The sequence below is a fragment of the Acipenser ruthenus genome, chromosome 38, assembly GCF_902713425.1.
Source record: "Acipenser ruthenus chromosome 38, fAciRut3.2 maternal haplotype, whole genome shotgun sequence".
In the NCBI taxonomy this organism is placed as follows: domain Eukaryota; kingdom Metazoa; phylum Chordata; class Actinopteri; order Acipenseriformes; family Acipenseridae; genus Acipenser; species Acipenser ruthenus.
Genome location: NC_081226.1, coordinates 7946638 through 7959757, shown reverse-complemented (window position 1 = coordinate 7959757; position 13120 = coordinate 7946638). Strand labels below are relative to the sequence as shown.

General features: G+C 46.8%; 1 protein-coding gene across 3 annotated transcripts in view; it reads right to left on the bottom strand.

Annotated features, from left to right (window-relative positions):
* LOC117433951 (antigen peptide transporter 2-like) overlaps nt 1-12995 on the bottom strand; it is a 34530-nt gene extending 21535 nt beyond the window's left edge. Inside the window, exons 1-3 of one of the 3 annotated variants that reach the window (XM_059008951.1) lie at nt 12938-12995; nt 9006-9597; nt 6445-6559 (exon numbers count right to left, since the gene is read on the bottom strand). In XM_059008951.1, coding sequence (XP_058864934.1) covers nt 6445-6559; nt 9006-9552 — 662 coding nt within the window. In that variant the 5' untranslated portion in view covers nt 9553-9597; nt 12938-12995. Of the gene's footprint in view, nt 1-6444; nt 6560-9005; nt 9598-9766; nt 11186-12853; nt 12911-12937 lie in introns of those variants that run through there. The other 2 variants (XM_059008952.1, XM_059008950.1) reach the window with 2 other exon arrangements.
* Between the last annotated feature and the right edge of the window lie 125 nt (nt 12996-13120).

Below are 13120 nucleotides of genomic sequence, written 5' to 3'. Positions count from 1 at the left end.
GAGCTGGGGAGAGAGGAAGCACATGAAGAAAGAGAGAGCTGGGGAGAGAGGGAGCACATGAAGAGAGAGAGAGAGCTGGGGAGAGAGGGAGCACATGAAGAGAGAGAGAGCTGGGGAGAGAGGGAGCACATGAAGAGAGAGAGCTGGGGAGAGAGGAAGCACATGAAGAGAGAGAGAGAGCTGGGGAGAGAGGGAGCACATGAAGAGAGAGAGCTGGGGAGAGAGGGAGCACATGAAGAGAGAGAGCTGGGGAGAGAGGGAGCACATGAAGAGAGAGAGAGAGCTGGGGAGAGAGGGAGCACATGAAGAGAGAGAGAGCTGGGGAGAGAGGGAGCACATGAAGAGAGAGAGCTGGGGAGAGAGGGAGCACATGAAGAGAGAGAGAGAGCTGGGGAGAGAGGGAGCACATGAAGAGAGAGAGCTGGGGAGAGAGGGAGCACATGAAGAGAGAGAGAGAGCTGGGGAGAGAGGGAGCACATGAAGAGAGAGAGAGAGCTGGGGAGAGAGGGAGCACATGAAGAGAGAGAGAGAGCTGGGGAGAGAGGGAGCACATGAAGAGAGAGAGAGAGCTGGGGAGAGAGGGAGCACATGAAGAGAGAGAGCTGGGGAGAGAGGGAGCACATGAAGAGAGAGAGCTGGGGAGAGAGGGAGCACATGAAGAGAGAGAGCTGGGGAGAGAGGGAGCACATGAAGAGAGAGAGAGAGCTGGGGAGAGAGGGAGCACATGAAGAGAGAGAGAGAGCTGGGGAGAGAGGGAGGACATGAAGAGAGAGAGAGCTGGGGAGAGAGGGAGCACATGAAGAGCGAGAGAGAGCTGGGGAGAGAGGGAGCACATGAAGAGAGAGAGAGCTGGGGAGAGAGGGAGCACATGAAGAGAGAGAGAGTTGGGAGAGAGGGAGCACATGAAGAGAGGGTTTGTGTTCGTCAGTGTTTGGGCTGAAGAGCACAGACCCTGAATTCATCAGAAATATAAATAACATAAATATAATTATTCTCCACGAGACGTGGTGCCGTGCTGATGTGTCCACTCACTGTCCCTCAGGCTACAGGGAGATTATAGTGCCCTCCCTGAAACACTCACACGTAAAGCGTGGCAGAGACTCAGGGGGGATCATTGTGTGGTACAGAGAGGAGCTCACCGACTCTATTAGACCAATAAGAACAGGAGAGACCCACCTGTGGCTAAAAATGAGTAATAGCATTGTCACCTGCCAAACAGATATCTACCTGTGTGCAGCCTACATCCCCCCATCGGACTCCCCTTATTACAAGGAAGACACCTTCCATGATCTCCAGACAGAGATCTGCCACTTCCAGGCCCAGGGAAGTGTGCTGCTCTGCGGTGACTTTAATGCCAGAACAGGCACTCTGCCTGACTCCATTAACACACAGGGGAACAGCCACATATTCGGACAATCCCCTCTATACCACACGCACATGACTACAAACAGGAATAGCCATGACAGTGTGGTAAATAAAAATGGGAGACAATTATTGAATCTCTGTCAAGGCCTAGGCCTATATATCATGAATGGCAGGATCAGAGGGGACTCTTTAGGTAGGTTTACATACAGCTTAGCTCTTGGTAACAGTGTGGTGGACTATGCCATCACTGACCTGGACCCCTCCTTTATTAATGCATTCACTGTCAGACCACAAACCCCCCTGTCAGATCACAGCCAAATCACTGTGTTCATAAAAAGAACAGAGCAGATCAACAACACACAGACACAGCCCTGTAAGCTGTACAATCTAAACCATTCCTACAGATGGGCTCCAAACAGCACAGAAATATACAAAGAAGCAATTGGCACCAATGAAATAGAAACCCTTATACACACATTTCAAAACACACAGTATCAACACACAAAAACAGGAGTAACTCTGGCTGTAAAAGATTTGAATAACATATTTAGAAAAGCAGCAGAAAAATCTAAATTAAAAATAGTAAATCGGAAAAACAACCAAAAGAATAAATTCAAAGAAAAGTGGTTTGATGAAGAATGTAAAACTAGAAGGGAAAAACTAAGACAGCTATCCAATCAAAAACATAAAGATCCAGACAGCCCAGATTTACGTCTCAGATACTGTGAGGCACTGAAACAATACAAACACACCCTAAGAAATAAAAAACAAGACCATATTAATAAACAACTCAGCGAAATTGAGGAGTCAATAAACCAAAATCATTTTTGGGAAACCTGGAACAACCTAAATTCAACAAAAAAAGAAGAATTAGCCATCCAAAATGGAAACATTTGGAAAAAACATTTTGAAAACCTTTACAAAGAAATACAAAACAAAGAACAAAAAACTCAAAATGCCATTTGTGAAAAACTAAAAAATTTAGAATCCTGTATTAAGGACAATCAGAACCCCCTAGACACCCCAATCACGGTGGAGGAGCTGAATGATAAACTCAAGGCCCTCAAATCAAAAAAAGCAAGTGGACCTGACAGCATCAACGCTGAGATGCTCAAACACAGCAGCCCCAAGCTGCAGGAGGCCCTGCTCAAACTCCTCAATCTCGTACTGAGAGCTGGGTATTTCCCTGAGACCTGGAACCAAGGGCTTATAACACCCATATATAAAAGTGGAAAGAAATTCGACCCCAATAACTACCGGGGCATCTGTGTGAGCAGTAATCTGGGGAAGGTGTTCTGCAGTATCATTAACGCCCGGATACTGGCCTTCCTTACCGAACACAGTGTCCTGAGTAAGAGTCAGATTGGATTTCTACCAAAACACCTCACTTCTGATCATGTTTACACCCTACACGCCCTAATCAATAAACATGTCCATCAAACTAATAAAGGAAAAATATTCGCCTGCTTTATAGACTTTAAAAAGGCATTTGATTCAATTTGGCATAAAGGACTATTTCTTAAACTTCTTCAAAGTGGTGTAGGGGGTAAAGTCTATGACATCATAAAATCGATGTACTCAGAAAATAAGTGTGGTGTGAAAATTGGCAACAAAAGAACAGAATTCTTCACACAAGGGCGTGGGGTGAGACAGGGCTGCAGTCTGAGCCCAACACTGTTCAACATCTATATCAATGAGCTGGCCACAGTGCTGGAGCAGTCTGCAGCCCCTGGCCTCACTCTACATGACACTGAAGTCAAGTTCCTGCTCTATGCAGATGACCTGGTCCTGCTGTCGCCCACAGAGCAGGGGCTGCAGCAGAGCCTGGCACTGCTAGAGCAGTACTGTCAGACCTGGGCCCTGACAGTAAACATGAACAAGACCAGAGTCATGATATTCCAGAAGAAAGCCAGATCTCAGGGAAATAAGTACCACTTCACTCTAGGCAACACCACCCTAGAGCACACCAGCAGCTACACATACCTGGGTCTGACCATCAGTGCATCAGGGAGCTTTAACCTGGCAGTGAATGCACTAAAGGAGAAAGCACGCAGGGCTTTTTATGCCATAAAGAGGAGGCTCTACAATATAAATCCTACCGTCAAAATTTGGCTCAAAATTTTTGAAAGTGTAATTCAGCCAATTGCTCTCTATGGCAGTGAAGTGTGGGGTCCAATCACCAACCAGGACTACACAAAATGGGACAAACACCCCACAGAAACCCTGCATGCAGAGTTCTGTAAAAACATCATGAGATTACAAAGAAAAACACCAAACAATGCATGCAGGGCTGAATTAGGCCTTTATCCATTGATAATTAATATCCAAAAAAGAGCATTAAAATACTGGATTCATCTAAAAACTAGTGACCCAAACTCACTCCATCATAAAGCCCTGCAATACCAAGAGCTCAGCCCAGAAAAGAGTCCCCTCAGCCAGCTGGTCCTGAAGCTCACTGAGCTGAGCAACACTGACATCAGTCAGCTTCAGGACAGCACTGCAAAAACAATTCCAATTAGTGTCAACCAAATTATAAAACACCTGAAACACTCCTATCTGGACCATTGGGATACAAATACTAAAACACAAAACAAACTAGAGTGCTATCGGACCCTAAATAGAAATTACACCCTGGCAGATTACCTGGTAACTGTCAGAAACACAAAGCAGAGGCAGATCCTGACCAAATACCGGCTCAGTGACCACAACCTGGCCATTGAAAAAGGCCGACAGAGGCAAACCTGGCTGGCCAGGGAGAACAGGCACTGTGGTCACTGTGAGACAGGAGAGGTCGAGACAGAGATTCACTTCCTGACACAGTGTGAAAAATATAAAAACATAAGGGACATTTTCTTCCCCAAATTCTGTGATTTAGTCCCAGAATTCCCAAAAATGTGTGATACCCAGAAGCTGTCAATCCTGCTGGGGGAAGACAAACACACAGCCAGACTGGCTGGTCAATACGTGGAGACCTGTCATAGCCTGAGGGACAGACCGTGAACACGGCACACTAGAGAGGGAAAAGAGAGAGGGAGGGAGGGAGGGATTCTGTTTAATATAGAGAGAGGGAGGGAGGGAGGGAGGGGGTATTCTGTTTAATTGAGGGAGGGGGGATTCTGTTTAATAGAGGGAGGGAGGGGGATTCTGTTTAAAAGAGGGAGGGAGGGGGATTCTGTTTAATAGAGGGAGGGAGGGGGATTCTGTTTAATAGAGGGAGGGAGGGGGATTCTGTTTAATATAGAGGGGGGGAAGGGGGTACTGTTTGATATAGAGGGGAAGGGAGGGATTCTGTTTACTGTATTAATATAGAGGGAGGAGGGATACTGTTAGTATTAAAAAAAAAAAAAAAATTCTTTGTCTGTATATTTGAGTCGGTTATGCCATGTATGTGCTTTGGCAACACAATTCTTTTTATTGTCATGCCAATAAAGCCAATTTGAATTGAAAATTGAATTGAGAGAGGGAGCACATGAAGAGAGAGAGAGAACCACTGAACCACAGTGCTGTGTGAGCTGATTGATCCTGAACCACAGTGCTGGGTGAGCTGATTGAACCTGAACCACAGTGCTGTGTGAGCTGATTGATCCTGAACCACAGTGCTGGGTGAGCTGATTGAACCTGATCCACAGTGCTGTGTGAGCTGATTGAACCACAGTGCTGTGTGAGCTGATTGAACCCGAACCACAGTGCTGTGTGAGCTGATTGAACCTGAACCACAGTGCTGTGTGAGCTGATTGATCCTGAACCACAGTGCTGGGTGAGCTGATTGAACCTGATCCACAGTGCTGTGTGAGCTGATTGAACCACAGTGCTGTGTGAGCTGATTGAACCCGAACCACAGTGCTGTGTGAGCTGATTGAACCTGAACCACAGTGCTGTGTGAGCTGATTGATCCTGAACCACAGTGCTGGGTGAGCTGATTGAACCTGAACCACAGTGCTGTGTGAGCTGATTGATCCTGAACCACAGTGCTGGGTGAGCTGATTGAACCTGATCCACAGTGCTGTGTGAGCTGATTGAACCACAGTGCTGTGTGAGCTGATTGAACCCGAACCACAGTGCTGGGTGAGCTGATTGAACCTGAACCACAGTGCTGTGTGAGCTGATTGATCCTGAACCACAGTGCTGTGTGAGCTGATTGATCCTGAACCACAGTGCTGTGTGAGCTGATTGAACCCGAACCACAGTGCTGTGTGAGCTGATTGAACCTGAACCACAGTGCTGGGTGAGCTGATTGAACCTGAACCACAGTGCTGTGTGAGCTGATTGAACCTGAACCACAGTGCTGTGTGAGCTGATTGAACCCGAACCACAGTGCTGTGTGAGCTGATTGAACCTGAACCACAGTGCTGTGTGAGCTGATTGAACCCGAACCACAGTGCTGTGTGAGCTGATTGAACCACAGTGCTGTGTGAGCTGATTGAACCCGAACCACAGTGCTGTGTAAGCTGATTGATCTTGATCCACAGTGCTGTGTGAGCTGATTGATCCTGAACCACAGTGCTGTGTGAGCTGATTGAACCCAAACCACAGTGCTGTGTGAGCTGATTGAACCTGATCCACAGTGCTGTGTGAGCTGATTGAACCTGATCCACAGTGCTGTGTGAGCTGATTGATCCTGAACCACAGTGCTGTGTGAGATGATTGATCCTGAACCACAGTGCTGTGTGAGCTGATTGAACCCGAACCACAGTGCTGTGTGAGCTGATTGAACCTGAACCACAGTGCTGTGTGAGCTGATTGAGCCACTAGTGTCTGAGATGTAAACACATTGACAGAGTGTCTCTAAAACTCCAGCAGTGAGGGCATTACCACGGCACTCCCTGGCTTCAGCCACGCGGGGCTTTAGAAAAGCTTTATACAGACAGAAGGACGCTGTGCTGTCGTGTGGACTTACCTCCCCGGTGAGGGTGAGGGTGAGGGTTATGGTGAGGGTGAGGGTGAGGGTTAGGGTTAGTGCATTATAATGTATAAGTGCAGACAGGTACCTCCCCAGTGAAGGTTAGGGTGAGGGTGAGGGTTAGGGTTATGGTGAGGGTGAGGGTTAGTGCATTATAGTGTATAAGTGCAGACAGGTACCTCCCCAGTGAAAAGAGCCCCATGAAGAGGATGGCGCTGCTGAAGGCGTTCTGCTTGTACCTGGAGCCCAGGATGTCAATCACCTTCCCCGTGTAGAAGGGAATGAACATCTCAACTGCAAACAAGACAACACAGGACAGGGCAGTCAATACACAACACAGGACAGGACAGTCAATACACAACACAGGACAGGACAGTCAATACACAACACAGGACAGGACAGTCAATATACAACACAGGACAGGGCAGTCAATACACAACACAGGACAGGGCAGTCAATACACAACACAGGACAGGACAGTCAATACACAACAACACAGGACAGGACAGTCAGTACACAACACAGGACAGGACAGTCAATGCACAACACAGGACAGGGCAGTCAATGCACAACACAGGACAGGGCAGTCAAAACACAACACAGGACAGGGCAGTCAATACACAACACAGGACAGGACAGTCAATGCACAACACAGGACAGGGCAGTCAAAACACAACACAGGACAGGGCAGTCAATACACAATACAGGACAGGGCAGTCAATACACAACACAGGACAGGACAGTCAATACACAACACAGGACAGGACAGTCAATACACAACACAGGATAGGACAGTCAATACACAACACAGGACATGGCAATCAATACACAACACAACACAGGGCAGTCAATACACAAAATAGGATTGGGCAGTCAATACCCAATCAGTGAAAACACAGAGTCCATCTGTCTGAATGTACTGCAGCAGGGTGCATTGTGGGAGTGTGTGGATGTGCTGCAGCAGGGTGCATTGTGGAAGTGTGTGGATGTGCTGCAGCATGGTGCATTGTGGGAGTGTGTGGATGTGCTGCAGCAGGGTGCATTGTGGGAGTGTGTGGATGTGCTGCAGCATGGTGCATTGTGGGAGTGTGTGAATGTGCTGCAGCATGGTGCATTGTGGGAGTGTGTGGATGTGCTGCAGCATGGTGCATTGTGGGAGTGTGTGGATGTGCTGCAGCAGGGTGCATTGTGGGAGTGTGTGGATGTGCTGCAGCATGGTGCATTGTGGGAGTGTGTGAATGTGCTGCAGCATGGTGCATTGTGGGAGTGTGTGAATATGCTGCAGCAGGGTGCATTGTGGGAGTGTGTGGATGTGCTGCAGCATGGTGCATTGTGGGAGTGTGTGGATGTGCTGCAGCAGGGTGCATTGTGGGAGTGTGTGGATGTGCTGCAGCATGGTGCATTGTGGGAGTGTGTGGATGTGCTGCAGCATGGTGCATTGTGGGAGTGTGTGGATGTGCTGCAGCAGGGTGCATTGTGGGAGTGTGTGGATGTGCTGCAGCATGGTGCATTGTGGGAGTGTGTGAATGTGCTGCAGCATGGTGCATTGTGGGAGTGTGTGAATATGCTGCAGCAGGGTGCATTGTGGGAGTGTGTGGATGTGCTGCAGCAGGGTGCATTGTGGGAGTGTGTGGATGTGCTGCAGCATGGTGCATTGTGGGAGTGTGTGAATATGCTGCAGCAGGGTGCATTGTGGGAGTGTGTGGATGTGCTGCAGCATGGTTCATTGTGGGAGTGTGTGGATGTGCTGCAGCATGGTGCATTGTGGGAGTGTGTGGATGTGCTGCAGCAGGGTGCATTGTGGGAGTGTGTGGATGTGTGGACGGACTCTGCTGTCACCCGGGACCCTCTTGTAAACGACATGTAGTGTAGTATTTTGCTCAGTGCAGTTCGGTTGTCTCTGTGAATATGATAATCGAGATGCCAAGGTCAGAGAATCTAGCAGTCTGATTTGATCTGATCTGATTTGAAAATAAACCCCCTGTAACACTCTATTGGGAAGACTTCATTGAAAAGCATTGCCATGTCCTTTTCTTTTGGGAGTCAGACTGCTGAAATGGACTCAACAAAGTTCAGAAATCAATGCGTCTCACTCCAACCTGACTTCTCTGTAAATGTGACTTGTTTTATTAGTTTCAGAGCTTTATAACTGAAGATGTCCTCAACATTAAAAACCACTTGAAAATCAGAACGTGTGTATCATTGAGGGTACATGTAAGAGTGCATTTAAAGCATTAAGCACTGAAATACTCATAAAGAAGAAACAAGGATAGAAACCCAGAGACTGAAACAGCTAAAGAAACTGAAGAGGTGACCCCTGAATAAATAAACTAGTGTGAATGAAGCCTGTGCTGTCCTGGGTACCTCATACCTATTCAATGAATGTGCTGCCCTGGGTACCTCATACCTATTCAATGAATGTGCTGTCCTGGGTACCTCATACCTAATCAATGAATGTGCTGCCCTGGGTACCTCATACCTATTCAATGAATGTGCTGCCCTGGGTACCTCATACCTATTCAATGAATGTGCTGCCCTGGGTACCTCATACCTATTCAATGAATGTGCTGCCCTGGGTACCTCATACCTATTCAATGAATGTGCTGCCCTGGGTACCCCATACCTATTCAATGAATGTGCTGCCCTGGGTACCCCATACCTATTCAATGTCTATGTTCTCAGTGTCTAATCTAGTGGCCAGTGGGCTGCAATGGGGTTATAGATGGACAGTGCTACTCACATATCACTGCCAGCGACAGGAACAGGAAGGCTCCTCCCAGCAGGACGATGTCTGGTTTGGAGTATCCAATCACCCTCATGAACAAGACCCTGGCTTGCTGCTTCTTCTCCTCCCCACTGGAGTCCCCTGCCTCGGTCCCGGCACTGCAGGGGAGCGCGGTCTCCCAGAACAGGCAGGCCGTCGCCGTCACTGCACTGGCCAGCAGGCAGAAGCCGAGGCACGGAGATCCGGTGACGATCTCCACGGGCTTCACATACACCACCCGCTGCCAGCTCTGGAGAGCCGGAGTGAGAGCGCACAGCGCGGCCGCATAGAGCAGGGGGGCCCGGCCCCTCACAGCACTGCCTCTCCCAGCTTGAGAGAGGAGACTCAGGGAGGTCTGACTGAGCAGGGCCAGTTTAACCAGAGCCACCAGCCAGAGGCAGAGCAGCGACTCGGCCCCGAAGGGGTCCAGTGTGAGGGGCAGCAGGAGAAGCCCGCAGTGCAGCAGGGAGCTGGCTGCGATATCACACGCCAGGAAGGATATCACCACAGCAATCACATTCATCACTGCAGCAGAAACACAGTCCCGGCGAAACTAGATTCACAGCACCTGAGGATGGCAACATTAAAACAAACTAAAATTTTAAGAACGGAACATTTATCACATGTAAGGCAGCTGATTCCGCTGTTGCCAGCAGCTGCACAAAACCAATGTATAATATAAGCACCTATTTCACTTTCTCAATCCCTAAGGCGAGTAAAAAAATAAGCATTTCTACCTCCTGAGCTCTGATGGTGTGGAGGTGTGGAGCTCCTGGCAGCAGTGTTTCTGTGGGGTTTCTAAATGGCAGTCTGTGCTGGTAATAATAAGAAACTCAAACAAGGCTGCAGCAGGAGAGTTACTTGTTTGAATATTTTACATAATTAACAAACTGAGCTGCTCAGCATTCCAGCATCTGCTGCCAGTGCTGGGAACTGGAACCAGTTGAATGGCTTCTTACTGGGTACTGGGATACAGGAGTTACATTAATAGGGGTCGCGGTTTTGAGTACAGGTACCGCAAATACAGTTCTGTTTTTTCTTCTTTTTTTCTTGACCCAGCCGCTCTTCGACCAGCATGAAGTCTCTTAAACTCAGGGCTGCAGTTTTGAGACAGAAGTCTGGGATTTCCAGGGACACACAGACTCCTGGAGTCTCGGATTTCCAGGGACACACAGACTGCTGGAGTCTCGGATTTCCAGGGACACACAGACTCCTGGAGTCTCGGATTTCCAGGGACACACAGACTGCTGGAGTCTCGGATTTCCAGGGACACACAGACTCCTGGAGTCTCGGATTTTCAGGGACACACAGACTCCTGGAGTCTCAGATTTCCAGGGACACACAGACTCCTGGAGTCTCGGATTTTCAGGGACACACAGACTCCTGGAGTCTCGGATTTCCAGGGACACACAGACTCCTGGAGTCTCGGATTTCCAGGGACACACAGACTCCTGGAGTCTCGGATTTTCAGGGACACACAGACTCCTGGAGTCTCGGATTTCCAGGGACACACAGACTCCTGGAGTCTCGGATTTCCAGGGACACACAAACCCTGAAGAACATCCAGCAGTGACTGGTGCTGGGTGGGTGCAGCTGGTTTTCAGCTGCTCGTACTGGATAAACTGGTCCAAGAAAAATGTGGGTCTGTTTTTTGTTTGTTGTCTGCTATCCTAAACAAATATATTATTTGCTGTACAAAGCGTGTGGAGTTTAATACACCTGCCAAGAAAGAGGGCGGGAATGTGTGCTCAAACTACTGAACACCAGCAACGGCCGGGCAAAGAGTCACCAGCGGCAACACCTGCGCCTGCTAGACACGCACCAAGCAATACACACGCGTCTGAAAATGTATATCAAGCAATACACACGCGTCTGAAAATGTATATCAAGCAATACACACGCGTCTGAAAATGTATATCAAGCAATACACACGCGTCTGAAAATGTATATCAAGCAATACACACGCGTCTGAAAATGTATATCAAGCAATACACACGCGCCTGAAAATGTATATCAAGCAATACACACGCGTCTGAAAATGTATATCAAGCAATACACACGCGTCTGAAAATGTATATCAAGCAATACACACGCGTCTGAAAATGTATATCAAGCAATACACACGCGTCTGAAAATGTATATCAAGCAATACACACGCGTCTGAATGTGTATATCAAGCAATACACACGCGTCTGAAAATGTATATCAAGCAATACACACGCGTCTGAAAATGTATATCAAGCAATACACACGCGTCTATAAATGTATATCAAGCAATACACACGCGTCTGAAAATGTATATCAAGCAATACACACGCGTCTGAAAATGTATATCAAGCAATACACACGCGTCTGAATGTGTATATCAAGCAATACACACGCGTCTGAAAATGTATATCAAGCAATACACACGCGTCTGAAAATGTATATCAAGCAATACACACGCGTCTGAAAATGTATATCAAGCAATACACACGCGTCTGAAAATGTATATCAAGCAATACACACGCGTCTGAAAATGTATACCAAGCAATACACACGCGTCTGAAAATGTATATCAAGCAATACACACGCGTCTATAAATGTATATCAAGCAATACACACGCGTCTGAAAATGTATATCAAGCAATACACACGCGTCTATAAATGTATATCAAGCAATACACACGCGTCTATAAATGTATATCAAGCAATACACACGCGTCTATAAATGTATATCAAGCAATACACACGCGTCTATAAATGTATATCTAGCAATACACACGCGTCTGAAAATGTATATCAAGCAATACACACGCGTCTGAAAATGTATATCAAGCAATACACACGCGTCTGAAAATGTATATCAAGCAATACACACGCGTCTGAACATGTATATCAAGCAATACACACGCGTCTGAAAATGTATATCTAGCAATACACACGCGTCTGAAAATGTATATCAAGCAATACACACGCGTCTGAAAATGTATATCTAGCAATACACACGCGTCTGAAAATGTATATCAAGCAATACACACGCGTCTGAAAATGTATATCAAGCAATACACACGCGTCTGAAAATGTATATCAAGCAATACACACGCGTCTGAAAATGTATATCAAGCAATACACACGCATCTGAAAATGTATATCAAGCCATACACACGCGTCTGAAAATGTATATCAAGCAATACACACGCGTCTGAACATGTATATCAAGCAATACACACGCGCCTGAAAATTTATATCAAGCAATACACACGCGTCTGAAAATGTATATCAAGCAATACACACGCGCCTGAAAATGTATATCAAGCAATACACACGCGTCTGAAAATGTATATCAAGCAATACACACGCGTCTATAAATGTATATCAAGCAATACACACGCGCCTGAAAATGTATATCAAGCAATACACACGCGTCTGAAAATGTATATCAAGCAATACACACGCGTCTATAAATGTATATCAAGCAATACACACGCGTCTGAAAATGTATATCAAGCAATACACACGCGTCTATAAATGTATATCAAGCAATACACACGCGTCTGAAAATGTATATCAAGCAATACACACGCATCTGAAAATGTATATCAAGCAATACACACGCGTCTGAAAATGTATATCAAGCCATACACACGCGTCTGAAAATGTATATCAAGCAATACACACGCGCCTGAAAATTTATATCAAGCAATACACACGCGTCTGAAAATGTATATCAAGCAATACACACGCGCCTGAAAATGTATATCAAGCAATACACACGCGTCTGAAAATGTATATCAAGCAATACACACGCGTCTGTAACTACACATGCATCAAGCAATACGCACGCGTCTGAAGTGACAGGAGCAGCTGCGTCCACGTTAAATAGTACTGAACCCAGATACAACCGCTTAATAAAACAAATCACGAACCTGCTGCTTTCTGAGTATAGAACCGGAAATACATGCGCTGCTAAATGATATCCTTCCGCGTCGTGAGTTTGCTGAGGTTGACTTTTACTTTCGGTTGCTGGCTGAATTAAAACGCGAATTCCCCTTGGCAAGAGAGAGGGGGACTTTCAGTCTAGTAAACAAATAATACATATTTAATATGTA